Source organism: Aythya marila (assembly GCF_965140915.1).
Source record: "Aythya marila genome assembly, chromosome: 1".
Taxonomy (NCBI): Eukaryota; Metazoa; Chordata; class Aves; order Anseriformes; family Anatidae; genus Aythya; species Aythya marila.
The window spans coordinates 132452052-132480015 of record NC_139042.1 but is presented as its reverse complement, the minus strand read 5'-3'; the positions used below and the strand labels follow the sequence as shown (position 1 = coordinate 132480015).

Here is a 27964-nt window from a genome sequence, read left to right as displayed (position 1 = left end):
AAAAAGCACAACACCTTAAAAGTTTAAAAATTAACTCGTTCAGCGTCTCTGCCCCCTGTATATACCCCTCAGCCCTAAACCCCCAACAGCTGTCCCTCAACCGTTTCTAACGGCCGCCCCAAGGCACGGTGAGCCCCGCCCCGCCGCCTGCCTCCCTCCTCGGTCAGCCCCCGGCGGGTCCTGATCGGCGGCGGGGAGGGCGGAGGGTGGCGGCAGGAGCTGGAGAAGCTGGCCATGTCGGGGGACAGCGGAGAAGACCTAGCGGCCTTCGTGGCGCTGCACGGCGCCGCGCTCCGCGCCTCCTGCGTCCCGGCGCGCTACTGGGAGAGCTTGCGCCGCAAGCTGCGCGGCGAGGTGGGTCGGGGGTCTCGGGGGTCGAGCCAGAGCAGCCGCCGCCCTTCGGCAAGCGACCCAGCGGAGGGAGTAGAGGCGGCGGCCGCCGTAGCGGCGTCGGGAGGAGAGCCGCGCCATGCTGCTCGCGCGGCGGCGCCCATCTTAGCGCCTGCCCGCGGCGCTGGGGGTGGCTGGCACCAAGCCTGTGATGGAAGCCGCCGTGGCTGTGTTTAAGGCTGGACGTTGTCGGTGTGTTACGGTTTGAATTGCCTTGTGCCCTGGTTGGTTGGTTTTCCACTAATTTTCCCATCCTTCTACGCCGGTGTTTTTAGTCGCTTGGCCGTGCATGGAGCTGGCTTGTCCAGCATGCCCCGCACACGCGCGAGTTACCCGCTGCCGGTGGAGATGGGCAAAGGGCTGTGTCCCAGGAGCCACCGTGGCTAGCTGCTTCTCTCGTGTGTTCACTCTGCTCTGTGTGTTCCTGGTCTAGGTCAGAGCTGCCCAGCCCTTCTGAAGAGCAGGGACAGCAGGGAGAAGGTTTTGGCTGGGGTTAAACCACTCCCAGCAGCACGAGGTTTGTGTTGCACAGCATTGTGGGGCAGCTGTAGAGCATGGCTTTTTCTCAGGATAAATTTTGGGGAAGCTTTCAGCCCTTGTAAGCTTGTCACCACCCAAAGATGCATCCATGTAAATCTGCAGACCTCTCTTGAGGAGGACTCCCTCCTGCTGTAGTCCTACTCAGGCACACCATCACTTTGCAAGGGCTGGTCTGTTTCAGCTGAAGCTGACACCAGGAGGAGTCTGTGAAGTAAAGGGGCTCTGTACACCAGCACAGAGAGTCTCTTTTCCCCCGGTTTGTTATCTGGAGTAGTGGGACAGCTGTGGGGGGTCTGGAGGAGTCTGCCTGGAGAGGGAAATAAGGGTGAGGTCACAGAGGAAGAAAAAGCACTGATGAGAGCTTCAGGGTATGGGGAGAACAGTGTGGGTGGGATACAGGGGGGCACCACCAGCAGAGGTGGGATGGTGTGAGAAGTTTGGACATAAAGTGCAGGACAGTGGGCAAGGAGAGGAGGCTGTGGCTTAATACACTCATACAAGTAGACTAACTTCTCATTACTTGGATGCTTTTCTTCCCCATCTCAGCTTTAAAGATGGCATGGGAGGGATGCATAGAAAGACACGATACAGCACAGTCAGTCAGGAAGATTTGAGTGTGTTCCTGGCTTTCTGACTGTTGTGTCTCCCTCTATTAAGAGGGATATGTGTGTCTCACAGAGAACATAAATTACATCAACTCAAGCATGTGCTCAGTCACAAACTTCCTGTAATATTATACCTCTCTCAGTAAGGATGTGTACAAGTGACTCGGAGCAGGGAATATGCACTGCCCTATTTAAATAGAAGGGTAAGAGAAGAGACATACTGGAACAGGATGAAGTAGAAGGCAATATAAAACTAGTAAAGAAACCCAAAATTGCAGGCTTTTGCACTACCATATGCCAGTATTAGAAAGCTAAACACAGTTGACAAACTGGATCACTGATTATGCTGTAATGCAGCGCAGGCTCAAGGTTTGTGTCCTGTGGCTGAAATCCACGTGTGTTGTTGGGGGGCCATGGAATTTTGAGGGGGAAGAGTAGAATGAGGAAAACCATAGGCAAAAGGATATGGAGAATACTGGGACATCCTGGGAAAACTGCATTGAGGAATGCAGTAGACTGGGATGAGCTCTTGAGGAGGTAGATACAGAGTTGTGATATGTTATGACTGGAGCAGCAGCAGTAAAGACAGCAGAGGAGGTGAAGGGAAAGGATGAAAGTGTTTTGGGGCTTTAGGTGAAAAGTAACTGGGGAAAAGAAATCAGTGAAATGTGAAGCATAGTATGAGCTCCCTTGCTTCGTGTGTGAAGGTGGGAGGAATTCTTCATCTGTCTTAACCTGTTGCAAAGTCTTTCTAGTACAGAACTTGGAAAACTTGCATTCATAACACAGATAATATCATCTTACATACCTCCAGAACCCAGCCCAGGCAGCTGTTTTACAACCCACGTGTGTTTTGACATACAGCACCCTCCTTCCTAGCTATATGCTAATGCATAGAGAAGTGGAGGGTTTTTTCATTTTCCCTCATCTGCTGGAGCAGGTTTCCTTCTGAGAGCATTGTGTAACTGCAAATTAAACTGTTCATCCAAAACATGGTGTGTCTCCTAGAGCAAGAAACCTGCTTTTATTCGTTTCTTTATGTAGTGTTAACATGCAGTACCTCTGGGAAGCAAACTTCTCTGGGTTTCTGGTGAAAACCTCCAAGTGTAACAACTTATGCTAAAATTCTATTTCCAATATAGCAGTTGTTTTCTATTTTACTGGAGAAATCTCATGTATTTTGGTTAGTAATACATGCTTCTGTGGCCTGCATAAGTCTGGGAAACAGTGTTAGCATCTAATTTTATATGTGATCTCTTCCTTTTCTCTTCAAGTTGTATGTGAAGTGGCAGGCTCCTGCGCATTAAAGCAAGTTTTTTTGTGGCCTTGAGAAGTTACTGTCAAAGGACTCCTTAGAGTTTTTTGTCCAAGTTTGAAATGAAGGCTTCTAATTGATTGTGCTGCATTCCTTCTAACAATTAATGCTATTAAACATGCTGTTGCTCACCAGGCTACCATGGCCTTTGCAGCAGTTTGCAGTGTGCCTGAAAGGAATTTGCTGAAGATGCCTGTGCTTTCTAATTTTGTCATGACATGTGCCTGCTTTGTTTCACATTGTCTGGTTCACTAGGTTTGTTAGGTTGGAACTGCATCTGAATAGGAAGAGGCAGGGATTTTGCCCAAGCATGTCTTGCTTGCAAATAGCTGTGCCACCAAAATGTATTGCTACCCCTTTGCTCTTGTCTTGTAGAAATATTACTTAATGGTAGAGTACTTTGTGTGCATTCTCCCTGTTCTGCTTCAAGCAAAAGGTTATGCTTTTCAAATCAGTGGTGGGACCTCACACAGCTGATTTTTGTCTTGAACAGTTTAAGATTCCCTTAAGAGAGCTGCTGAGTTGGCAGAATGACAGGATTGACTTTTTTAGCATAATTCTGCTGAAAAGGTATTAAAAGTAGAATTTCTGCTAAGCCACTACGCTTTTTGCTAAATAAAACTGATGCAGTATTGGAGGGAGAGATCAGATCAAGACATTGGCTCAGAGGGTCTGGAGTCTCTTAGTTCCTAAGCGCTGAGTTGGTATTTCATGAAACATGCAGCCAACAACTTCCTTGTTATTAGTATTCACTGTGGGTGCTTGGTATATGGGTGGAGGCTACTCTGGGAGCCAGCAGCAGGCTGGCCCCACATCCCTGTGCTGCCAAGATCCTAGTGACAAAACCTTGTGTGCAAGAAGCATAGAGGCCCACCGTGTAGCAGGTGTCAAGTGGACTCCAGTGAATTTCACTTGTGGTTTTAATTTCCTACCAATGCCAGTTGTCTAGCTGCTGTTTCTCCTGCCAGCTAACGAGCTCCACGGGGAAGGCTCTTGATCTAGCAGCAGGAGCAGCAAAGAATCACTTGGTGGGGGGGAGTGTCATGTCTATGCCCTGATGTGCTCTTTGGTTGGCTGCCATGGGCAGGGATTAGTGCTCATGCAGAGAGCTGGCTCTGGAGGCTAGCCCAGCTGGGAGCCAACCTGATGGATGTCAACTGTGAGCACTGCTGGCAGCCACCCACTGAAGGATGCCACGTGTTGCTGGGACCTGCCTGTGGTTAAATCAGCTTGGAATGCCTGGGAGTCATACAGGCAATCGAACAGGGACTTCAAGAAATGTTGGTGGCTGTTGGTGTAACAGCAAGAGGTCGTAATATTGCTTGCTATTGAGTAATAACTTTTTCTAGCAAAACTGGAAAGCTAGGAGTAAATTAGAATTGGTAGCTAGTTTGATGCTTGTTGAAGTGAGTGATGCTAAGTTAGCTATTAATTTTTTAATAGTTGTAATTTTAGTCTCCAGTGAGATGGATGCAAAATAATTTTATTATATATATATATTTTTTTTAAAAGTACATTTGGAGTTAGCCAATGCATTGTTGGCATCTTTTTCCACCCCTCATACCAAAGGAAAATACTAGCCCCTGATCCTCACAAGTTGCAGGAACTTCTTCAGCTTGGGTGCTGTAACTTGACATCTGAAGTAGGTGTCATTTCCTTGCTGCTCTCCTTGGGCAGCTATCTGCTTTATCTAAGTGGCTTTGCTTTACAAACATAGGGTTGAATTCCTCACCATACAGCTGGGGTTTAGCAGAGGTTATCATCTTGGAGGAACACTGTTGAAAGAAAGAAATAAAAGCTTGTTGCTACCTCTGGGATTTTCCAGCTGATAAGTTGTCAATGTCTAGAAGTAATGACTTGAAATAACGATGCATCAGGGACTTACCCAGGCTTGACATGTTAAACCAGTACCTCTAGAGGTTATGTTTTTAGGTCTTTCACCTTCCCAGTTACCTTTTAATGAGGTTACATGGAGAATGTGCTATTAGGAGGTCTGATGCCTCTTTAAAAATTATGTGTAAAAGGCCTAATGATTTGTCTGCTCCTGTCTAGTTACGTAGTACAACTGACTTAGCAAAATAATTCCCTTTAAAAGGATTTGAAAAGGCTTCTGAGACTTTATACCAGTTTCTTCTTAAAATTACATGTCTTTTTTGAAATCAGAAAAGTTGTAAGCAGCATCTTGGTTCTGCAAAAGGTATACAATCACACCATTTGGCAAGATTTGTGACAGAAAGAAAACTCATGTAGTGGCCTACTCAACTTATGTAGGTTTTTAATCAAGTTATTACATCTAAAGTGGCAAAGAATGCAAACCCCTTTTAGCATATCGGTGGAGGTAACTGTATAGACTTTAACTTGCAGCAGTATAAGGAGTCTTCCAACTCATCCAGAGGTGAGTGAGCATATGCAGTTCCCTGAGTATGGAAAGAAAAGGAGGAAACACATTAACGTGTCATAACTGGTTTAGAACTTGATTGGTGAAACCTTTTTCTTTTTCAGGGGTCCTAATATACTCAGTGTGATTCTAGAGCCTGGGTAACTCCTGGCTTTGGGCATTACGTGCCATAACACGGAACTACTTTTGCAGAAATTAAATTGCTTATTTTAGTTAAGTTTAACAAAAATACTCAGTCCTCATTTTCTGAAAAGTCTGAGGAATTTATGGAAGTTATGGACAATCTGCCACTGTTAGGCAGAGAAACTTCCCAACAACTAACTCCATTACTCTACTAAAATGTGCAAGAATGAATGCTGTAGTCCATCTATCTGTTAAAAATGCAATAAATGACAGGTTACAGGTGAAATTTGTGTACAAGTGCCTTTCAGTACTGCATTGTGCATTTCATGGTAGTGCCCCAACTAAATGTTTGATACTCTGCATTTTCAATCTCAGGTGTTTGATGCTGGTGACTACTTTGGGATAATGCAAGTAGAAGAGGTAGATGAGGAAGAAGAGGGTGAAAACATGGAAGAAGAATTGAAAACGAAACCAAATCCTGGAAATGAGCCTTGTTTCAAAGTTATTGTAACAAATGAGAATGGGCTTCAAGCATCCAATCCTGATAGGTGAGTAGTGATTTCAGAACTGGAAAACTGGTCTTTGGTCTTTGAGTGGTCTTAAACCCTAAACATTTGGAAATCTTTTTTTCACTATGAAACATAGCTGCCTTGTTTCAGGAAAGGTAAATAATCTCCATGCTGTGAAGCCTACCTTGTAAAGAGTACCTCTCATAATTTAGCGTTAAATTATGAGTTAAGAGTTTCCTCTTTAAATTATGCAGGAAGATGCTTATATATCAGTTTTATTAAACAGAGAAAATAGAGTAAAGGCAACCTTAATGAGTTCTGTAGGAACTTTATATCTGCATGTGTGCCCGTGGAAGAACACTGAAGAAATAACTGTATCCTCCACAAATCTCAAGCTAAGGTTATACTGAGTAACTTCAGTAATGATACACGGCCTATTGAATTACATTTTAGCCAACTGAAAGAAATTTAACTATGATCATGTGATTGCATCCTATGCATACATACATAATTGAATGCATCAAGTTACTGTTGGTTTTCTTCAGAATCAGCTTATCTGTCATGAACATGACATTAGCATGCATCTGTAAAATTAGAAAAGTTGCATAAGATTAATAAAAAGAAAAGTTGTAACACTCATTTAATTTCAGACGTAGAAGAGGTTATCTGTCATACGTTAATAAAAAAATGAAATGAAGTCTAAACTCTGCTGGAGGTCCAAACATAATCATGTTCAGCTATATATTAAAAAAAAAAATTGCTAGACTCTTCATACTTCCTAGGTTTGGGAGTTTTAGACTTCGTATGTTTACCTAAATTTAGCCTTGGTGAATTAAAAAAACAACTTAGAGCATAGGCATCTGCCTTTATATGCCTGCTGTATCTGAAGTCTTCGCCTAAAAATGAGAACACATGTAAATTATAAAATTCAAAAGCGCTCATATGATACTCTTGGGCTTCCTTGCAGCATTCAGACATCTGTTTGCTAGCTGAGGCTTGAACTAAATTTCCACGGAGCATGACCTTAGCATTCTCTGGAGTCTTTAATTTTAAAACTAAAGGATGTTTCTTCATTATCTTGAAACTGAGATACAAGAACTGTTCAAGGATACTCAGCATACTTGATAGTTGACATGGTTTTTAACTTACTGAAAATTGGGGAGGGGGGTTAGCAAGTAGAATTGAGATTTTTCTCTGGTGTGATTCACTAAGAGGATATAACCAACATGTGGAGAACCTTCTGTTTAAATGACTAGGCTTTTGCTGTAAAAATCATGCAGCTTACACAAGGAATAAACTTGTCAAGGAGAGGCATACCAGTTATGTATGGTTTTGATTTAGTTGGTAATTCTTTTAAACAATGCTTTTTTTTTTCTAGGGGAAAAAAAAAAGGCAAAAAGAAACAATCAAAGACTGTAAAACTGTATTATTTTTGAACTAGCCTACTATATAGGCTTCTAATGATCACAACTTTCCACATAGTTTTAAAGAATTCATGGCTAGCAAGGTCTTTGAATACTTTCACAAAACACTGTATTTACCTTCTTCAGGCAAGAATATCAGGTTGATGCAGTGGAATTAATAATGGTCAAAAAGAGTAAGTCTTGTGTTCCAGGATATTAAGAGGAACTGGGCTAACAAACGGAATATCCTGTTCTGTGTTTGCTCCTTATTTTCATAGAATTGCTAACTAATGTATGATAAACTTTCTAGAACAAAAGCAATGTGTAAGTTACTACAGGGAAGTTGTTCTTAACCTGTAATGTCACGATGTGTACTCAGGGAGTTACTTTAGGACTAACAGAATACTTAGTTATCAAACTGTCTACAAGGACCTGTAGCTCTTATTCACAGAAGAAAAAAAAAGTCCATTTGCATTTAAAAATACACTGCTGTAATGCTACCAAAATTTTCTTTAAGCATTTTCCTCATCGACCATGCTTGGACATACCGTATTGAACACGCCCGCCAGCAGCTGCTTCACGTACCTGGTTTACTTCACAGAATGGCAAATCTCATGGGCATCATCTTTCATGGAGAGATCCCAGATGAGGGCAGTATTGAGCAAGTGTTGCAGGAAATGTGGAAGTACAATCAGACCTACCAGCTTTCTCAAGGAGTGAGTCTCTAAAGCCTACTTGGGATGCTAAAAAGCTCTGCGTAATTGTGAGTGAAGACATTCTGGTCTAGGGGATTGTTGTGATAGCTTTCTTTTTTTTTTATCATTTCAAAAGCAGATTTGAGCAGTACATCTCAGTCTTTCTACCCTGTGTCATTGTTTCCCATATTGTCATGAGAGGCTTATGGGTCATGTTATAAATGGCTCAGGATTCAAATTAGGATTAAATAAAAAAATAGGATTTATTGAAAGAATATAAAGGAATAGAGGTAAGCAAACAGCACTGGGTGCACCGGGAGTCTCCGCTCCACCAGGATGCACACCAGTTACATCAAGCAGCTGATTTTTATGCTCCTAGACTAATACATATTCATTACTACTTCTAAAAAAATAGATTATTAAAATTAGCTTCCGGGGTGCAGTCCCTCCTACTGGAGCATGCGCAGTCTCCTCTGGGGTCTCTTCTGGGGGTCTCTAGGGGTCTTCCATGCTGAAGGCTCGTAGTCTTCCTCTCCACCTTTGTACTTACTGGGCACCATACCAAGTTTACAGAACATCCTCTTCAAGTCTTGTCTCCCAGCTGTCCTTCAGCTTCTTTCTCCTTCCTCTTTATCTCTCGGCCCCCCCTAACCAGATACCAACGATCCGCATAGTATCCCATAACAGTCACTAGTTGTTATCAGTTGTTCTGAAACTCCCAGACACACGAGTAATTAAAACATTCTTCCCCAGCCATTCACAGACACATCTATAGCAGTGTTAGAAATAGAAGTCCAGAATAACAAAAGCAAACAGGTTCATAAATTTAAGAAGTGATAAATTGACTAGAATGAGGGGGGGACTGGGACACACTGCATCTGTGGTTCAAGAATTAAATTGCCAGTGCAGGGCCCAGAGGCAGACAGGATTCAAACAGAATTGTTCTTTATGGACACGAATTGTTAAAACATTCCTCACAGGTCAGGTGAAGTTATCTGTGTTACCACACTTTCCTGGAAGACAGTTAATTCTACCTATAGTTGAATGTGGCTTCTGATTCCCTTTCTGGCACTGAACTCTTTGAACAGCTTAAGTCTAATCCCGATGCCTCCATTTCTGTATCTGTGAAAGGTTGACTGTAGTATTAACAATCAATTTAATGCTTATTCATTCATTCTGGGTTTTATCATAAGTGTTGGAGGTAGGAATGTTTTGATGCAACCTTCAGTCTCACAGCTAGCTGTTGTAGCATGGGGCAGCTCTGCTCTATTTTATTGCCATGGCTGTGGACTTCAAACTCCTCCTTGTAGCAAACTCCTTCTAATAGAAAGTGAAGGAAAAGTAACCATATGAGAAAAACAGTATTCTGCTGCTTTAACTCCCTGAAATGACTTGTTTGATACAGGGGAAGTTGGTCTGGTAAGCAAGATACGCTTTCATAAGAAAGAGGATGGTACTGTGCCATTGAGTTGGGAACTGGCTTGCCAAGCTTTCATAGTGCCTGGATTCTAGACTGGCTTAGTCTCAGATTTGCAGAGATGGGAATGTTACTCTGTACTTAACACCTGCTCACAATCTTGAGTAGAGTAGGAAACAGAGAAATGGTGTAGAGAGTACTGCCAGTGCTTTCTGTCCTGCAGTGCTTTGCTTTTCTAACAATTGCTATGTGCAGAATGTCTCTCTCTGTTTAATTGTTCAGACTGCAGAGGAGAAGGTTCCTGTCTGGTACATTATGGATGAATTTGGATCACGCATTCAGCATTCGGATCAGCCTAGCTTTGCAACAGCACCGCTATTTTATATGCCTCAACAAATTGCTTACACTGTTCTCTGGCCCTTGAGAGATCTTGAAACTGGTGGTAAGCATGTGTCTGAGTCCATTTGTTTTTTAATGTCCACAACAGAAGTTATGCAATGTTCTTATAAATAATTGAGCACTTCACAGCACAAGGTACTTCAAGACTAAAATGACTGCATATTTCTAAAGCTATCAAATTTCAAAGTTCTATCTGATATTTCCAGCAACATAATTTGTGATGTCTACCTCCTACCTGTCCTTTATCCATCAAATAATGTTCATGTTTTATTGACAGAGCACTTAAATCTTGCATCACTGCCTTAGTGAAACTACTGCTTCAGGCATCCAAAAGTTTAAGAAAACTTCTTTGTTTGTGTTTGTATCTCTGAGTCAGTCAAGCACTTGAAGTGGAGAAATGCCAAATCAACTTTGTGCCTCTATCCTTAGTTGGTGGCCACCTTATGACCCTATCATGTAGAGGGTGTGATTATGTTCAGCTGTGTGATTAAACTGTCATGTCAGCTAATTTGGGATTAATTTCTGTATCCCAGGTAATGCACTCTTAATATAATTCTTTAAATGCAAAATTATATTTAATTACAAAATTTGTGGTGTTATTAACTGTTCATCTGTCGTGTGTTGAGGTATGAAGAGGATTTTAAGTGAAGAATGGAAGGCTACTCCTCAAAGACTCCTTGTTTTGCTGCAGATGAGGTGACTCGTGATTATGCTTATGGGGAAACAGATCGCTTGATCAGGAAGTGTGTTTTGTTACCATGGGTACCTGCTGAGGTATTGGATGTCAACTGTTTTACCCCAGAGCCATCGGATGAGCATTACCAGGTATGAGTTTAACAAATTTCATCTTTTATATCTTTAAAGAGACAGTGTCTAAAAAACTATCAAGAGTTCTGTTTCTTTTTAGGCTAGAAGATTAATTCAGAATTTAGGTACTAACTAAAAAAAAAAAAATCAAAGCATAGTGAGACAAGAAGTATCTTGCATGTAATAAGCAATTTTTCAAAACTGAAGCAAATCTTGCTTATAATGTTACTGCATTACTGCCTGGTATTTTTAATGTAAGCACAGTGCAAGGCATTGCCTAATAGGCTTACCCACTGGCTCTGTTATTATAGCACTTCTGGTCAGTCTTGAATTATAGAAAGATTCATTTTGGTATGCTAGGAGTGGTTATACTTTTCAGCCTGGTTATTCAATGAATGTGGTTTAGAATCACTAAATATTGGAGTAGCGACAACATAGTGTATTACTTTTCCTAATGTATATGGAGAATGCAGCATACTGTTCTGTGGTACATAGCAGCTATACAGCAGTGTTATTGCTAGTCATGACCCCCTTTCTGCTGTCACACATGTACCAGTTGCAGTTATTGACTCATTTTTCTCTTTGGATACTGAGAAAGAAACGGGTTTACATTGTGAATCATTCATGTAAATGTGAGATTTTGATGACTTTTGGTATAAAGCCTTGTAGTTACACCTGTGCAGTGTCAAGTGAAAAGTATACATGTAAACAATCTTCTCCATGTACTTGTAAGAAATTTGATGCACCTGTTATAAAGTACTGGTCTAATCTGTTTTGAGCTCTCCTTTCTACCAAGGGTTTGTGATATTTTAAGAATATGAAATAAATGGTGCTTGGAATCTCCTTTTCATGAACCAAGCTTGCACAAGAATCTTTTTTAAGAAGGCAGAAGTGCAATTCCTGATGTGTACAAGGATGCTGTACTGGCTGCTAACAGTGTTCAAAGTGCAGCTTCTCAAGATGTATAGTGCCCTATACACTGCCTGCTGCTTTTGATGGAGGAAGGGCAGAAAATGCTGGATCCAGTTTATTAACTAGGCAAAAATGAAGTTAAGCTGCTTCTGTCAAGTAAAGGTATACACTCAGAACAGCTAGGCTGTTTTGTAACCCATGTCAGATTAATTGGTTGGGATTTTGCACTTTTTGGAAGCAGGATAGATGTAAATACTTTGTATTTACGGATGAGGAACAATTGACTTGTCGAAAATGGACTCTAGTCAGTAAGATTGTAAAGTAGGTATGTTTATTCAGCACTGGACAGCATGGGGTGTAGTCCCGCCAAAGTTGTGCCCACCTGACACGGCAACTTGCCTTGGTTATATTCAGTAAAGAGTTACATATGCATGAAGTCTCACAATATGCCTATATGCCTATACCTAACAGGTATTAATAACCTGTCTCCGCTTCGTATTAAAATTAGTTCCAAGGAGTCATTTCCATAAGCTCCTCCCATCTGCACTTGCGCAGTGTCACCTGGTGGTGGTTGTCAGGGGTCATGGGGATGAAGATTGACTCTTCCTCGTCAGCGCTAGTTGACCTCTTGTCTTTGCACAGACTCAGTTGTTCCTTGGCTCTTGTCCATCTGCAGGACCAGTTTCTACCAGTTTCTTAAGATAGGCTCACACTCTTATTAGGAGACTGACCTTGGTAAGGGGCCCAAGGCTTCTTGCTTTAGTTAATTTGCACAATACACCATACTTAGCAAAGGCACTAAGTAGCATCCTATTTTAATGCCATCAGCGCTTTATCACTACTTGATAAGATTCTCCTAACTCTCTCTCTCACAATGCTCACGTAATTCTGGCCCTGTAGATGTTCTCTTGGCAAAAGCATCTGTATCTCAGATAAGGCAGTCTTCTGTGTGTGTTTTTTAATTCTGTTTTGGGATGATGAGTGCAGGCTAAAGAGCTATGTGTGGCAGATGATCCACATCTTCCTTTCCCATCCCACCTTGAAAGCATCTCTTCAAAGCATAATTTTGTCTTTGTTCGTTTCTCTGCCTCTCAGCTATTGAGATGACAGTGTTTATGCTAGAACCATACAACAGAGCTCTTTTACGGTAGAATTTTTAGCTGTAGATTATAATCTTAAACTGGTGACAGACCAGTGAAGAATAATTTGGTGCACACTCCTAGTTGCCTTGTCTTCACATAAGCAGAGCTATATGCACAAAAATTTTCAGACTATGTCAGTGTTAATAAGTGAGACAACAATTTTGCAAGGAGATTTAACTGTGTGAAGATCTTTATGTAGGTCAAACTGTTTCACAATGACACTTGCTGCTACCTCTGTACAGTTTTTGCAACTGGGAATGTTTCACTCCCGTGTACAAATAATTACTTGTTAAATTATCTATGTTGTTTTTTTCAACAGGCATGGTACTTTTCTGGTTCTCATTTTTCTTTAGATAGAATCATAGACTCAGAATGGTTTGGGTTGGAAGGGACCTTTAAAGATGATCTAGTGCCCATGAAATCTGAAAAGTTTCAATCTTTATAGAAGAATCAGAGAATTATAGCAATATTGCAGATTAACTTTCACCTGGTTTTTGCCCTATTACCAAGTTCTGTTCTTCAACACAGACCACAGAGTCTGTTACTTAAATGGTACTATGGGTAGTGTGATTGGGCAATGATCGCAGAAAGCAGAGTCAGAGGAGACATTTTCTCACAAAGTGTCTGGGATAGAAGAAAAACCTCTTGGGAGAGTATTTGCTGTTTTGCAGTGGTTCCCTAATTTGAATTTCAGGATAGATGTTAATGTTCTGTTCTGAGAATTTTAGTCTTCTCTTAAAAGTACAGGCTTCTTTCTTTATCTTAGGTGACTCCAGGAGTTATTCTGTGTTTGTACTGTCCAGTCTATTTTTAGAAGATCTCTGATCAGGATTTGCTTTTATTTATAATTTCCTGTTAAATAGGATTATATCCTCTGTAACAGCCTTAAAGGTAGAGTGGAATGTCTGTGGCTGGACAGACGTTTCAGCATGGCAGCTTGCATGGTCAGCCTGTGGCAGCCAGAACTCAAGGAGCTGTTGCAGAACAACAGCTACTTGGGTTTCTTCCATTGCACTTGTCCCATCCCAGAGTTTTTGTAAGCGACTTCCTACATCAGGATAGTAGCAGTGATTAAAATGTGTTTTTTCATCAGAGCTGTAAAAAGCAGAGTGAGATGCATGCTTACTGTTGAAGATTGCAAAAAGCCTTCTGTTCAGTTTTACAGGAGCAGAACTTCCAGCTTTCTGTGCCTTTTTTTCAGTTATCTGTAATAAAACATACCTAAATGGTCAGTCTTCCTTCCATTCCCTTGGAATTACAGTAACTTTCTTTTAGTGTGTATGACTGTGTGGTTTGGTGTTTTATTTAATGCTTAAAAGCAGAAATTTCTCAGGGTGCTTGGATAGTGTTGATAAGCCCTGGTCTTAAAGCCATACCTCTTGTTCCTTCTTTATCATTAGCCTCTTACTCTGATTTCTTTCTGCCTCTGTTCTTGTACTGACTCTTTTTCTGGCCATTACACAACATAATACTCTTCTCAAAATGCAACTTTGGAGTTCTCTTGAAGCAGACAGGAGACTAAGTAAGCCATGTAGATGGACTGTAATTTTTACTGTGGCTACAAACGCACGTGCACACTTGTATTTTAATATTTATATGAGGATAAGGAATTACAGAAAATTTTCCTTAAAGTTTTGTAATTTGAAAGAAATTCAGTAGGCTTTTGCTAATAAGAATTAAAAAAAATTGGATGAACACTTAATCGTGTAGAATATTTTACCTGTAGTTTTTCTTTAAAGACTGTGTTTAATTGTTTTTCTATCACTCCTATAAACCCGATTATGCACACGTTAAAATTCATTTTGGTTTAAGTTGCTGTTCAAAGTTGCTGATTATTGTGATGTTTGATCCAAGACTGCCCACTTATTGTAACTCATATTAACTTTTTTTTAGGCAATTTTAGCAGAAAACAAGGAGAAACTGCCTATAGCAATAAACCCACCAGTTTATGACAAAGACAAAGTTTTCAAGTACGTATCTGCAAACAAAATGCTTTCTTGCCAAGGTTAAGTATTATAACTGCAGTGTACTCAAGTAGATCAGCCTTTCTAGCTTTGAGCAACAGAGGCAAGTACCCATTTACCATTCTGACTTAACGGGTTCTTCTTCTTAGACTCTTTGGGGTAAATGGATTATCACTTACAGAATTTCTGGAGGAAAAAAAAAAAAAAAAAACAAACTAATTTTTATTAAAGTGCCACCTTCTGGGCAAAATAAAAGTTGCAAAATGCTTTCTTTAATGTTTGTTTATACTGAGGAGTATAAAGTATATAAGAGACTAAAGACTTCTCTGCTGCAGTATAGCATGTGACTGGTGCAGGTGCTTTTCTTTGTGTTAATATAATAGACTAATTCCACACCTTCTGATGAGATTGCTAAACAGGAACCATGTCAAAGCCTGTTATGCTTAAAATTGTGTATGTGCTGTAGTAGTGTATGGTATGAAATTACGTCAGAAGAAAGCTGGAAGAACATTGTACAGATAAAGAATTTCAAAGGGTTGTGAGCAAAGCCAGTTGCACTGACTAGACTGCATTATTACTGGTTTTATCCTAGAAAGACATATATTACATAGTATGTGCTGTGTGTTTTGCTCCATAGTATTGCCGTCTGACACTGGGATCCAAGTCCTTGCTTGCAGAATTTTTGCATAAGGGATAAAAGTAGGTTAAAACATGGTTGGCAGATACACTTATACCCCAGCTTTATGTGTTTAAGGGATTTGTTACTCACTAGATTAACTTTACTTGAGGTGTACTACTGAAAACTTTGTCCTGTTAGGTTGAGAGGCATTTCTTACCTTGCTCAGTGATAGTCTCAGTTTCATTATGCAATTGAGATCTGACTACCAGACTTGAGGATAAGAAGCTATTTTTTCATCCAGATTGCTTACCTCTATTTCAGGTAATGAAGATCCAGGCATACATTCTAATAAAGATAGAGAAAAACAGTGGGGTTGCTGAGAAGTGTCAGCTCTTCACTGCTACCTCTTTCTCTTGTATCTTGTATGATGTTAAACATTAACATCAAGGAGGCAAGGAGGGGAAACACATGCCAGATCCCTCCTGCTCTGTTTCTGAGAAATGTTGTCAACAGCTTGTCCATGCACTAATATGGAGCTTCCATTCCTCTTCCTTACCCAGTTGCTGTCTGAAGAGGAGAAAAAAAGAACAGCGTGGCCTCCATAGGAGGCCAGAAGGTTCTTCTTGTGTTTTTTGAATTTCATCTACTAAACTTCCTCCAGGAGCAGGGTAGTATGTCAGAGTCCAGATGTTCTAGCAGGAGTTGCAGTCCTGCAGTGCATTCAGAGAACTAATGCTTTTGAGGGTGTCACCACGGACAGGCAGATGGGGACATGAGAAGCTCAGTAGATGTGTATAGGCCATATTTTTCTCGAATATATGCCTTAATACTAGATGTACTCAAGTCCCTAAAGGAATCTGACTTATCACTGAGTGATAGGTGTTGACAGAGAAATGCATTTATTTTATATAGTGTTTGTATGAAAGCTTAGGTCTTGAAATTAAGTCTTCTGCCTTCCAGAGCCTTTGACTGTCCTAAGACTTTTTATGTTAATAGTATTGTATGTAGAATGCATTGAGTGATTTAGAAACTTTGAGTGGAATGGCCCTCTAATCTTAACCTCAACAAGCAACTATAATGCGTACCTCAAATAACTTACTTTGGTGGCCTTCTTGCTCATAGGGTAAGCAAGTCTTAAGATACTATAATTCAGGCATATGAATTTCTTCACAAGAATTCAAGATGAAGAAAGCAGACTTTTTATTGCTAATGTGAGTAGTACTTCTGAAGTACTGTGTGTAGCTGTAAGCTATTTAAAAAGTCTTTCTAATAGTAACTATGTATTATTGAATATACCACAGTCTTCTGTGTGTCTGTAAAAGCAGCTCATTGTTATAGTGAGAAATTTAAAGAGAGGTAATGATTTTGTTTAAGATGTTTTTTGCTCTCAATAGTTATCCAGGAAGAAAAAGATTACAAGAATTCATAAAGAGCATGCTGTTCAGAGTGACCGAGTGCAGGTCGCTAGTTGTACTTGTGTGGTGTAAACCTTGAAAAACATTTAAGTGAACTAACACTAGAAGGAAGTGTATTTTTGTGCAAGACAAGGTGACCTGCCTCTCAACTGAACATCATGCTCTTTCTGCTGAGAAGAGTAGCTGTTCAGTGCCCAGCCAGTAACGGGAATTTGTTACTAAATTATGTATTTGGAAATGTGAAATAAGAACAATGCAGAGGGAGGAGGAAAACAAAAACAATGACTTAAAAAAAAAAAAAAAAAAACAGAAAATTCCTTCCTCAAAAAAAAAAAACAAAAAAACACACCTGACTGATTAAATGATACCTGCGAAGTGATGTTCAATACAGATTTATTGGAGTTATGCAGATGCTGCCTGATTTTTCAGGCTTCATTTTGTGCTGTCAAAGGCCAAATGCCTTGTCCTCAGGCCTTTGTTACAGCACTATATTTCTCATACCATTTCTCACCTCTTTATGACTTGAGTAAAGGATTTTGCTCTGGAGGTTATGTTTTTGTTTGGTCTTAACCAGTGATTAATCAGTTTTAATGCCTTAGGCTATGTTTGGTTCAGCCTTATGGTTGCCCTACTTGGAAATGTGTTGCAAGAGCCACTGACTGAAGAACCAGAGGTTTCAAAGGTGTTTTCTGTAGCTGCAACTGGAGAGAAAGGAAGATTCCCTACTGACTTTATTTCAATAATTTCTCTCTCTCTCTATATATATATTTTTTTTATTTTATTTTAAATAAATAAATAAAACTTGACCTGTTAGTGCATCCAACAATCTCGGGTAGCTCATGCAAAGGAGTCCTACCTGAGCCTCTTCATAGCTTCAAAGTACCACTAATTCCAAACCACTGTTTCACTTTCTTCCTGGGGAAGGCAACTGTAGCTGGACTGTTTTTGCATATAACTAACTAAACGACTGTACAGCCTCAGCCCAACCCTAGCCATGGTTCTACTCCAAATATATACCATTTATATATGCAAGCTTTACCCAGCCACATTGGTATACTCATTCTGAAAAGCAAACTACTTGGTTGAGTTACTTCTACCCCTCTTTCCTCAGCTAGAGACCAGATGCTGCTCACACAGCCTGGAGTGGAAGTGACTTCCTGAGTCACTTCCTGAAGTGAGTCCTGAGGACAAGCATACCAGCACTCTACCACCAAAAAAAAACCTTGACAAAATATTTCCATATCATACTCAATGGGCTTAATCACAGGAAAGAAAAATAAACTAATGCTGGTCCCAGTTTTTCAATGATTCTAACAAGCAGAATAGGTCTGCTATATAGGTCTGATGGTCCTCTTGCCACTAAGAGCTATAAGCTACATTTGGGTCTAACTACATGGGTCTGGTGTTATTGTGGGATGATATTGTGTATTATAGGGTATGCTTACAGGGGACTGATCTGGGACTGTATGAGCAACTTGAATTCTACTTTTTTCATAGAATCATAGAATGATTTAGGTTGGAAGGAACATTAAAGATCATCTAACTCCAACCTACCTGCTGTGGGCAAGGACACCTTCCACTAGACCAGGTTGTATGTATTGCTCTATTTGTTGAGGATATGGGATTCTACAAGACTTTGTTACAGCATTATAAGGCCTTTTACCTTCAGGTCCCTGCTTTGAATCCCATTTACTTCAGCAAGGACTAAAAGTTGCTCCAAAACAGTAGATATTTGGTTAGCATGCATATGAGATGAGTTTGGTGGAACATGCTCTGGGTCCTTTAATAAATTTGGTGTTGTACTTTCCTCAGCTGTGCTGATCTACAAGGAGAAGCCAAATACTGCAGGAAGAAATGCTAGTAGGGCTATATGAAGTTGCTGACTTCACTGAGCTGCAGTAGTAGGGATAGAATGATAATTTCTTTCAATGAGAATGCCAGGGCTGACTCTCCTCATTTGCAGTGAATGTATTTCTCTTAATTTTAGGCTCCAGTGTAAATAGTATAACAGACGTAATATATCACACATGGAGTTATGCAAAACATTTGTGGGAATAAACAAAGCATCTTAAGTGCTGTTTTTTGGAGAATGTTTCCCACTATGACTGGGCTATTTCAGCAGTTCATTATTCCAGAGAGATCTTTCTTAGGGGAACTTATCTTCCAATCAGTTAGTAGTAGAAGTGGAAAGGAAAGTTACACATCTGATGAGAACAAGTTTGGAGAGGAGGAAGAATATAGTGGTTCCTCAAGACAAAAAGTTAGTGCTTTTCTATCAGAGACTTAGTCGCTAGTTTCAGTTGCTGTTTTCATGGAAGTTGTAAGACTTAAACTTGAGATTTTTGTCTCAAAACACCTTTTTCTAATCTTTCTCATTTTAATTTTTTTTCTGTGGGTTGAGAGATTCTCACAGATAACATATTGGTAACGTGTAACTCTTGTAGGAAGCCAAGCTTAAAAAAAAATCTTTTCAAGCTGTTTAGTTTCAGAAATGAACTTGATATTCTTCTTCATACCCCTTTTTCTTCTAGGGTTTTCACAGACATTCAGCAAGTCCTCAACAGCCTGACACATCCCCGCTTTGTGTTCACAGACAATGAGGGAGAAGCAGACATCCTCTACAACTTCTCACACTTCAAGGATTACAGGTTGCAATTATTTCCCTGATAACACAAATTGTTTTGTTGCTTTTTCCCAAAGCAACAAAACTGTTCCCAAAGGCCTTCCTGGCCCTTCCCCTCTCCCCCAAAACTTCTGTTTTGTAGGAAGCTGAGTGAGGAACGACCTGAAGTAATGCTGAATCAATTCCCATGTGAGAACCTCCTGACTGTCAAAGACTGCCTGGCATCCATATCTAGACGAGCTGGAGGACCAGATGGGCCAGGATGGTTGCCTCGTACTTTTAATCTCCAAACAGAATTGCCACAGTTCATCTGTTACTTTCAGCAACGTGAAAGAAGGTGGTTCATGTTTCTGCTTCCTTACATTTAGTGTACATTTAGTGCTTTCTTGATCCTGCTTTCTCCAAAGACCAGCATCATACATACTAGGGTTTGCAAACTGTTGCACCACCATGAGTTTGCTCTTCTTGCATTTATGTTCAGGTAAATTTTATGTGGAAAGTCGAAACTTTTTAGTTACCTACTGTAAGAGTAGATAAGCAATGCGTTTCTGAAACAAAATCTTGTCATTTTTAGCTGTTTCTTTTTTTAACTTTTTTTTGACTCAAGTCTTAGGTATCCAGAGGATCAGAATGTATTTGCAACAAATGGTTTTTTTTTTTTTTGTTTGTTTGTTTTTTTTTTTTTTTTTAGGGAACCAGTACAAGTTGTTCTTGCACTGAAGTGAAAAATGTTTAGGGTTAAAGTAGTTCAGTTCTGTATGGATGTGAAAGTAAAAAATGAGTTTTAATATTAGCATAAAGAAGTTGTGGAGCTTTAGAATTTTGAATTCGTGTTCTTTCTGCTGCTGCAGCTCCTTTGGGGCCTTAATAGGGAAGCTAAGATTCTCTTTTATTAAGAGAGAGCACTTGGTACTTCTAGTGGAATAATTTCTTAAGCTTGTCAGGAGGTCTAATGCCTGTCATGAAGTGTTCTGACTGAAAAGTTCCTTCCTTGGTGGCTCTTGTTTACAGTGTTAGCTGCCAGGAATTTGATCATTCTTTGGTCTGGGGATTCTGTTCTTGACTAACATAACCAGGAGAGTGCATTCCTTCCATGTGTCCTTAGTCTGTGGTGTTTTAAACTCCTTTTTAATATCAAGAATTGAGCATGAATGCAGTATGTACTTAAGGGAGAGGGAAGAAGGAGATAGTGTTTTGTGTGAAACTTCCTGGCTTAAGTTAGCGCTGCTAACTTCAGCTCAGTTTGTGCTGTTTATCGTAAAGCCCAAGCAGTTTCTTGGGATGCTTTCAGTTATTAATTGAGGAAAGACATCGTGTGTCACCCTGCCCTTACTCAAAAAGATGTGTCAAATAAAGACCAGCGTATTACCTGTTGTTCTTGAGGATACTTCGTGAAATACTGCCCCCTTGAGGTGACTGGATATTCAAAAGTGAAGATGGTGGTATGTTCTTGTCTTTTTTGAAATATGAATTGCTGAGACTTTCTGACTTCTTCCTGAAGGGGAGAATTGTGATGTCATTTAATGTGAATTATTTGGAGGTGCTATTAGGGAATCAACTTAAACTTGCGTGCATATGTTCCAGAGCAGTCAGACTCCTGGCAGAGTGATGTCTGCACCATGACCTCTGTGTCATCATGGTGATGCTGTCCTGTTGATGAGGTGGTGTTCTCTTTGGAAGAATATCAGAAAATCTCACAAAAGAAAATCAGCAGTGAGAAGATGCTAGTCCCTAACTGAAAAGATCAGCAAAAGCTACCACTACTTTTTCTCTCCTTCGCCTAAGACCACTGCTCCTAGCTGTCAGTCAAAAGTCCTTAGATCCTTGCACTGTAGTGCACAGATTCATGAAGTATTTGTACAGAAGAGTACATAGATCAGTTCAAGTGGATGTTGAGACAGATAAATGAGGTGGATGCTTATAGGCTTTGGCTTTCTGTCTCTCACAGAGGAGAAGACAATCACTGGATATGCAAACCATGGAACTTGGCCAGAAGCCTGGACACCCACATCACCAACAGCCTTAACAATATCATCAGGCATAGGGAAAGCAGCCCAAAGGTTAGAGATCATGTCTTTGAATAAGATTTAAAGGTAATAGCTGAAAAAATTGTTAAAAGAGGCGGTTGAAGAATACAAGGAAAGAAATGTATTTTCAAAATTCTTATGTTGACTATAGGTGTACTACTTGAATTAATTCAGAATTAATTATTCAAATCAATGTCTTTTGTTGCAGTGATGAAGACATTTCCATTTGCCCCAAAGAAGCTGGTATTTTCTTCTTTAAAAAATAAAATATGCCCTGATAGTAATGGATGTTCCAGCATGTTACTGCTTTAATGCTAATCCTCAGACTCAACTGAACACACATTAACTATAGTTAGCATTGGTCATGAATTTTGGAACGTGATTGTTTCTGCCCCTGTTGATCACTATTGTTGATCCACAACTCTGCGTGGCAGCATAGAGCACTCTTTGCCAACAATATAAAAAGCTCTGTTACTTGTCTAGGGATTCCGCAATATGCGGTCATAATGTCAGACTGTCACCAAAGCTTTATTTCTGGTGAAGTGTAGACCACATGTATTTTCTGGAATAAAGAAGTGCATTAAGTGCTTTGTACTTCTATTTCAAAACAATAAGGTCACCAATACTACAAATACAATTATTTTTGTGACTTTTTTCCTCAGAAACAAGTACATTCTGGCCTTCCAGCTTCCCTATTGTAGTTCTAGAGTTCTGATAAAACACACTTATTTGCACAACAACATGATGTATTCACGCATGCTTCTAAAGAAATGTGTATAAAGATATCTTCAGTCTTCAAGATCCAGAGACGCTTCAGCTCAATTATATTTACTGTGTTTTTGGTTTCTTGTAGGTAGTGTGCAAATATATTGAAAATCCAGTCTTGTTTCACCGAGAAGAGGTGGGGATGGTTAAATTTGACGTCCGTTATGTTGTATTGCTGCGGTCCATAAAACCACTCAAGCTATATATCTATGATGTATTTTGGCTGCGCTTTTCAAATCGGTAATTAAATTCTCCATGTTAGATTAAAGGGACTTTAAATTAAATCTGATACCTTGGAAACTAAAGAATTGTTTTATTCCTTAGGGCATTTTCCCTTGATGACCTGGATGACTATGAGAAGCATTTCACAGTCATGAATTATGCACCTGGTGTAACATTAAAGCAGGTAAGCAAACAGTCCAGAAGATTCTGTTTTTTGTTGTTACAAAACCTTCCAGTGCCTACTTCTGTGGATATTTCCAAATACCTTATTTCACATCCACTTAAGCCAGCAGTCAGTGTTGGAAGTATCCTAATCGAGCATTTTCCTAGGTGTTTTTTTTACCTTCTGGACCCCTAATAATCTATGGTAGATAATACAAACCTACGTCCTTGAATATAACCCACATTGATAGAGATTGGTAAAAGACTTTAGTATAACCTTTTATATAGAGACGCTAGAATATGAAAGGGTTTTAAGATCTATAGAATTCCCTAGTTCTCTATCTGAGTTTGTGCAAATGGCAAAAAAAAAAAAAATTAAAAAAATTAGGTTTTCTGGTTTTGTGTTATCTGATTGTTCAGTCATTCCCAACCAAAGCAATATAGAATGTTGCTAAACTGTTTTAGGTACATTGTGAAGAATTTATTCCTCTGTTTGAAAAACAGTATCCTGAATATCCATGGACAACAGTACAAGTAAGTCAGCAATTCATCTTTGTTGTGTAAACATTTGTGAATCCTTTTTTATTTAGTAAACTAGCTTTTCCAAAAGTTAGCTTTTCCCTTACAAAACATAGTCTATCAGCTTCACAAAGGACAGCAAATGTTAACCTTTATTTTAGAAACATTTTCTAACTTAAACTAATTCAGCCTGAAATATTTTATTGTTAGCATTTGAAAATTTTATTTCATAGTCACACTGAGAATTCTGTGTACTGGACTTATTAATCAGGACTGGCTTTATTATTACCAAGATCCTGGGAGAAAGATCTTTTTTCTTGTGAGTTTAATCTCTTTTGAAGAAAGATGCCAATTATCTAAACCCATGTTTGTGAAGATGTTAGTATTGGAATTCCCTTCTTTACCCATGGTTGTGAAGATTTAGTACTGGAATTCTCTTCCTTTTTGCATACAGAGCATGAAGTGTGTTGCAGTTAACAGCTGTTGCTTATTGTGACTCTGGTAAAGTTTTCAAAGCTTTTAGTACCCTTTGTTTCTCTAGGTTATTAACTCTGAATCTGAAAAGTTGAAACCATGAAGTATTCAGGCTCTTGCTTCCTTTATTCTAAGGAAGCCCCTTCATGACATAAGGCGCTGTCAAAACAAGTACAAAATTAATCTTCTAAATCAGTTAACTGACATCATGAGTTTTGACCTACCTATCCTAAACAGAGTTTCAGATCTAAAGATCTCCCTGTAAATTTTCACGTTAACTTGCTGTGCAGTGCACAGTGAATAATTTATTCACAAAAAAATTATTCACAAAAGTGAATAAATTACAAACCTGTGGGTTGATTTGCATAAAAATAATTTACATTGGTATTACCTATAACCTCATATCCAACTAAAGTTATTCAGATTATGACAGGTTTTGCAGTGTTAGGTTTGAAGTAGCCTGGAAGAGACTGCTAAGAGTGAAAGAGGGAGATTAAAGAAAAAGATGCTTCAGACTACCCAGAGGAGTAGAACATGAAGTACTGAAGAACACTTTGTGCAGAACATGAAGTATTATTGGGGAGACCTAGATTAGAGGTTAGGAGAAAATTCTTCACTCAGAGGGTGGTGAGGCACTGGAACAGGTTGCCCAGAGAAGCTGTGGATGCCCCATCCCAGGAGGTGTTCAAGGCCAGGTTGGATGGGGCTTTGGGCAACCTGGTCTGGTGGGAGGTGCCCTTGCCCCACAGCACGGCCGTTGGATCCAGATGGTCTTTAAGGTCCCATCCAACCCAAGCCATTCTATTACTCTATCTGTTTGCAGAATGAATGATTCACTGCAAGATAGACTCCATGCTAAAAATCATACCTGTATGTTCTTGTTTTATTACAGTTCCACATTGGCTGATGGTTTCTGGAAATACCAGTGCAGTGTACACAGTGTGAGTGTGTATACACACACAACACTGTTTTTAGATGCAGGTGTAAGTGGGTAGAAGACTTCTTTGCAGAACAAAACAAAGCTAGAATACAAACAGGCAAGAAAAAAATAATTTCAGAACTGTACTGCTGGTGTTCATAGAACTCCCCTGGCTTCTCTCTCTGCCTTTGTCTACATGAAAGTGTAATAGTTTATATAATGCCTGAAAAGGAGGTTAATTCTAATACTAAATGTGCTGTTATTAGGATTTGTTGTAGTTATTTTCTCCCAGAAAAAAGGTCATAAATGTCTACCAGGTTCTTCTTACTTCCATTGTGTTGGTCTTTGTCTAAATGTATGTTTTGAAGTCAATTTGTCTGTTGATTTGTCTGTTGGTTAGTGTAATTAAAAGTTTTTATTACATTTATGGAACTTCACTTCTCATTCTGAGACCTTTTTCTGCCATTAGGCAAATATTTTTAAGGCATTTGCTGAGTTGTTTGAAGTTGCTTCAGCTAAACCTGCACCTCTTGGCATCTGTGATTATCCATCATCAAGAGCAATATATGCCATTGACTTAATGCTTAAATGGGACACAAGCAGAGATGGTGAGAAGTTCACTTTTTGAATGTTGAGTTATTTGTGAACCTTGTCAGAAACTTGTTTCTTCTATCTGAATTGTGACTGTTTTTTAAGCAGTGTGAGCTGTGTGCTCTGTGCCTCCCACCGACATCAAAGCATATCTGGAGCTGCAGGTTTATGGTGTTAGAAGCTGCTGCGCTGGTTAACTGTAATAATGGGGAAGCTGCTAACTCTGCTGAATCCATACCTTCCCTGTGCCCCTGCTACTTCCATTCTCTGGGTTTGTTTTTTCTTGAATGCAGTTGTACTGCAGTCTAGTCCCTCTGGCAGTGACAAGTTTTCTTTCCCATTTATTATGGGAGAATGCCTAAAATAAGTCTGTATGAAATCCTTAGAGACATCTTCCTATCTTCACCAAGAGGGTGGTCAGCACTGGAATAGGCCCACCAGGGCAGTGGTCACAGCTCTGAGCTTGCTGTAGTTCAAGAAGAGTTTGGACAACGCTCTCAGACATAGGGTCCAGTTTTGGATTGGTCCTGTGGAGCCGGGAGTTGGACTCCATGATCCTTGTTGGTCCCTTCCAACTTGGGATATTTTATGATTCTGTGAACACAAAATTGACTGCCAGGGATTATTAAAGAGAACTGAATTTCCAGGACACAGGCAGAGAAGAGTCTTTCTTGTTCAGATCAGGTGGAGCAAGGGTTTAAATTTGGGTCTTTTCAATCCGTGTTGAACGCTCTCTCCGTTGAATGGTTACTTGTCCAAAAGCCCTTTTAAATGGGAAAGGCAAAGAACCCAACAGTATCACTAATTCTGGGAAAGGGACTGTGGTCCTTCTACGGACCAACCTCACATTACAGCCATGTCTGAACACGAGCTGTGTAGGGCCGTAGCCTTTGGAAGTTGGGGGCATGGGTGCCAAAGTCACAGCAGTGATGCTGTTAGCAGCCTATGGACAGATGGACAGGTTGCTGCTGTGCTGAGCAAAGCATGGCTTACCTACACAGCAGAAGGTTGTACCCTCACTTATAATTTCAGCACCAGACAGGAAGTAAAATTCTTTTTCTCTTTGCACAGAATGCATTAGATTCCCAACTCTCTGAACTGCACTGATTAAGTTGTAAGAGAAAATTAAACTTCCCACTTTCCTTCTAGGAGCTGAAATGACAAGGCAGGTGGGAATGGCTGGAGGGTAAAGCAACAGGACTGTGAAGAGATCCCATTATGTTGCTGCGTATTCATCCTAAGTGAGGCATTGGATTAGTACAGTGATTGCACAATCCATTGGGTAACTGTCCTCTGGATAACTATGGCATAACAGGGTTTTCTTACAAAACAAATAAAAAAAAAAAAAAAAAAGGCAAAACAAGAAGCTCAAAACCACTGAAACAAAAGGCCCTGACATTTTGTCATAAACGATGCTTTTTTCTAGCCATTTTCTGTAGTTTCTGTCTTAACAACAGGTGATGATTCAGGAACTCTTTATAGCTTGTATTAAAAGGCAATGTTTGTGTTCCCCTTCACAGGGAAGAGAATTATGCAGCCTCAGATCCTGGAGGTGAACTTTAATCCTGACTGTGATAGAGCCTGCAAATATCACCCTACCTTTTTTAATGATGTCTTCAGCACCCTATTTCTGGATGAAACAAAAAACTGCAATGTGACGCGTATTGTCTAGCCACAATAGACTTGACTCTTTCCTTCACAGATATGTTTAACAGCAATATTTAAATTTCAGTTCTATGAGCTGTCGATGCAATTATTTTCCTGTGTTAGTAACCCAGGAGAAAATGTCATATCAGAAGAATATGCATATACTGTTTACTGTACCAGTGATTATTTTATCTGCATTTTCCTTGATTTGCTTAATACTATAAATCACCAGTTTGTGTTGAACAAATATGTTGTTTATTGAATATGGGAGACCTCAAAATAGGACTTTAACTGGATCAATTGACTTGTTTCTCAGGTAGCCTAATCTCTTGTTTGCTTGCTGGGAAACATTGCATAAGTTCTCTGTGTCAACATTAAAATTATAATTTACTGAATCATGTTGGAGTTTGCATATCTTCCCTAGCCACTCCTTTCTTATACAAAGATCTAAAATGTTTCACCTCACTCTGTGGACATAAACAAGTTATTTTAAAGTTGCATGTGGGAAATTCACAGAAAATCAAATATATGAAGCTTGATTGAAGAAGTGGGGAATTGGTTGAAGGTGATGAAACTGGTGAATACCTGCTGAAATCTGTGCATGAAGTTAATACTGTTAGTTCTGAGTTTTTTGATATGAATGCAAATCCTATGAAGTGAGACAAATCTGTTAATTGTTAGGCATCTAATTTCTGTCTTGCTAAACAAAGCTGAAGTATCTTTAAAGAGTGGGATAGACTAATTTACTTGAAATATTTTGACTAAGGACAGAAGGATGATACTTTCTTATGGGAGTATAATATGGTATTTCAGTGAAGTGAACTAACAGGGTAATGAGATGGAGTATTTGATGGCTCTTCCCATTCTTGATTTAAAAAATAAAAATAAATAAAAATAAAAAAATCGGAACTCTGTATTGCATGGTTGTCTGCCTGCCCCTTAAAGAAAAACTAGACTTGTGAGAAGGGATGAAGTCAGGAAGTGAGAGGGATGTTGTGTCTAGAGCAGCAACAAAAAAAAAAAAAGCCTGAGGAAAGGAAATGGATCCAAGAAACTGCTAGAGGACCAAGCAGTCTTTGGATTTTCCAGTTAAGACCCTAAGACAGATGTTTGAGAGTGAGTTGTCAATTTCAAATGAATCATTCCTGACCTCTCATCCCCCTTCAGATCAGGGTAACTAGCTGAAATTTGCAATTTTAGGCTGTATTATGTTACTTTATGTATGGACAAGTTGCAAAAGGTGTTCTGTCCACCATGAAGTATAAGTTATGTGGGTAGTATCTTCATAGCTAGTTGCAGCTATTGGAATCTGAGCACAAAGTACAATTACAAAATTGTGGAAGTGTTTGAAACCTTAATGAA

General features: G+C 39.7%; 1 protein-coding gene across 2 annotated transcripts; it reads left to right on the top strand.

The window, feature by feature from the left end:
* Nucleotides 1–89: 89 nt before the first annotated feature.
* On the top strand, nt 90–27526 carry TTLL12 (tubulin tyrosine ligase like 12). 2 transcript variants are annotated; one of them, XR_014318401.1, is made up of 15 exons: nt 90–354; nt 5747–5919; nt 7801–7999; nt 9678–9837; nt 10486–10619; nt 14549–14625; nt 19185–19301; nt 19419–19613; nt 21225–21336; nt 22157–22308; nt 22393–22474; nt 22918–22986; nt 24834–24972; nt 26105–26237; nt 26476–26614. XR_014318401.1 is itself a non-coding variant. In XM_082770789.1 (14 exons), exons 1-14 carry the CDS (start codon nt 235–237, stop codon nt 26625–26627), a joined length of 1881 nt encoding a protein of 626 aa, XP_082626915.1. In that variant the 5' UTR covers nt 90–234; the 3' UTR covers nt 26628–27526. The 2 variants fall into 2 exon arrangements, 1 of the variants encoding a protein (XP_082626915.1); XM_082770789.1 differs by lacking the exon at nt 26105–26237 and having other exon boundaries at nt 26476–27526.
* The last annotated feature ends 438 nt before the right edge of the window (nt 27527–27964 follow it).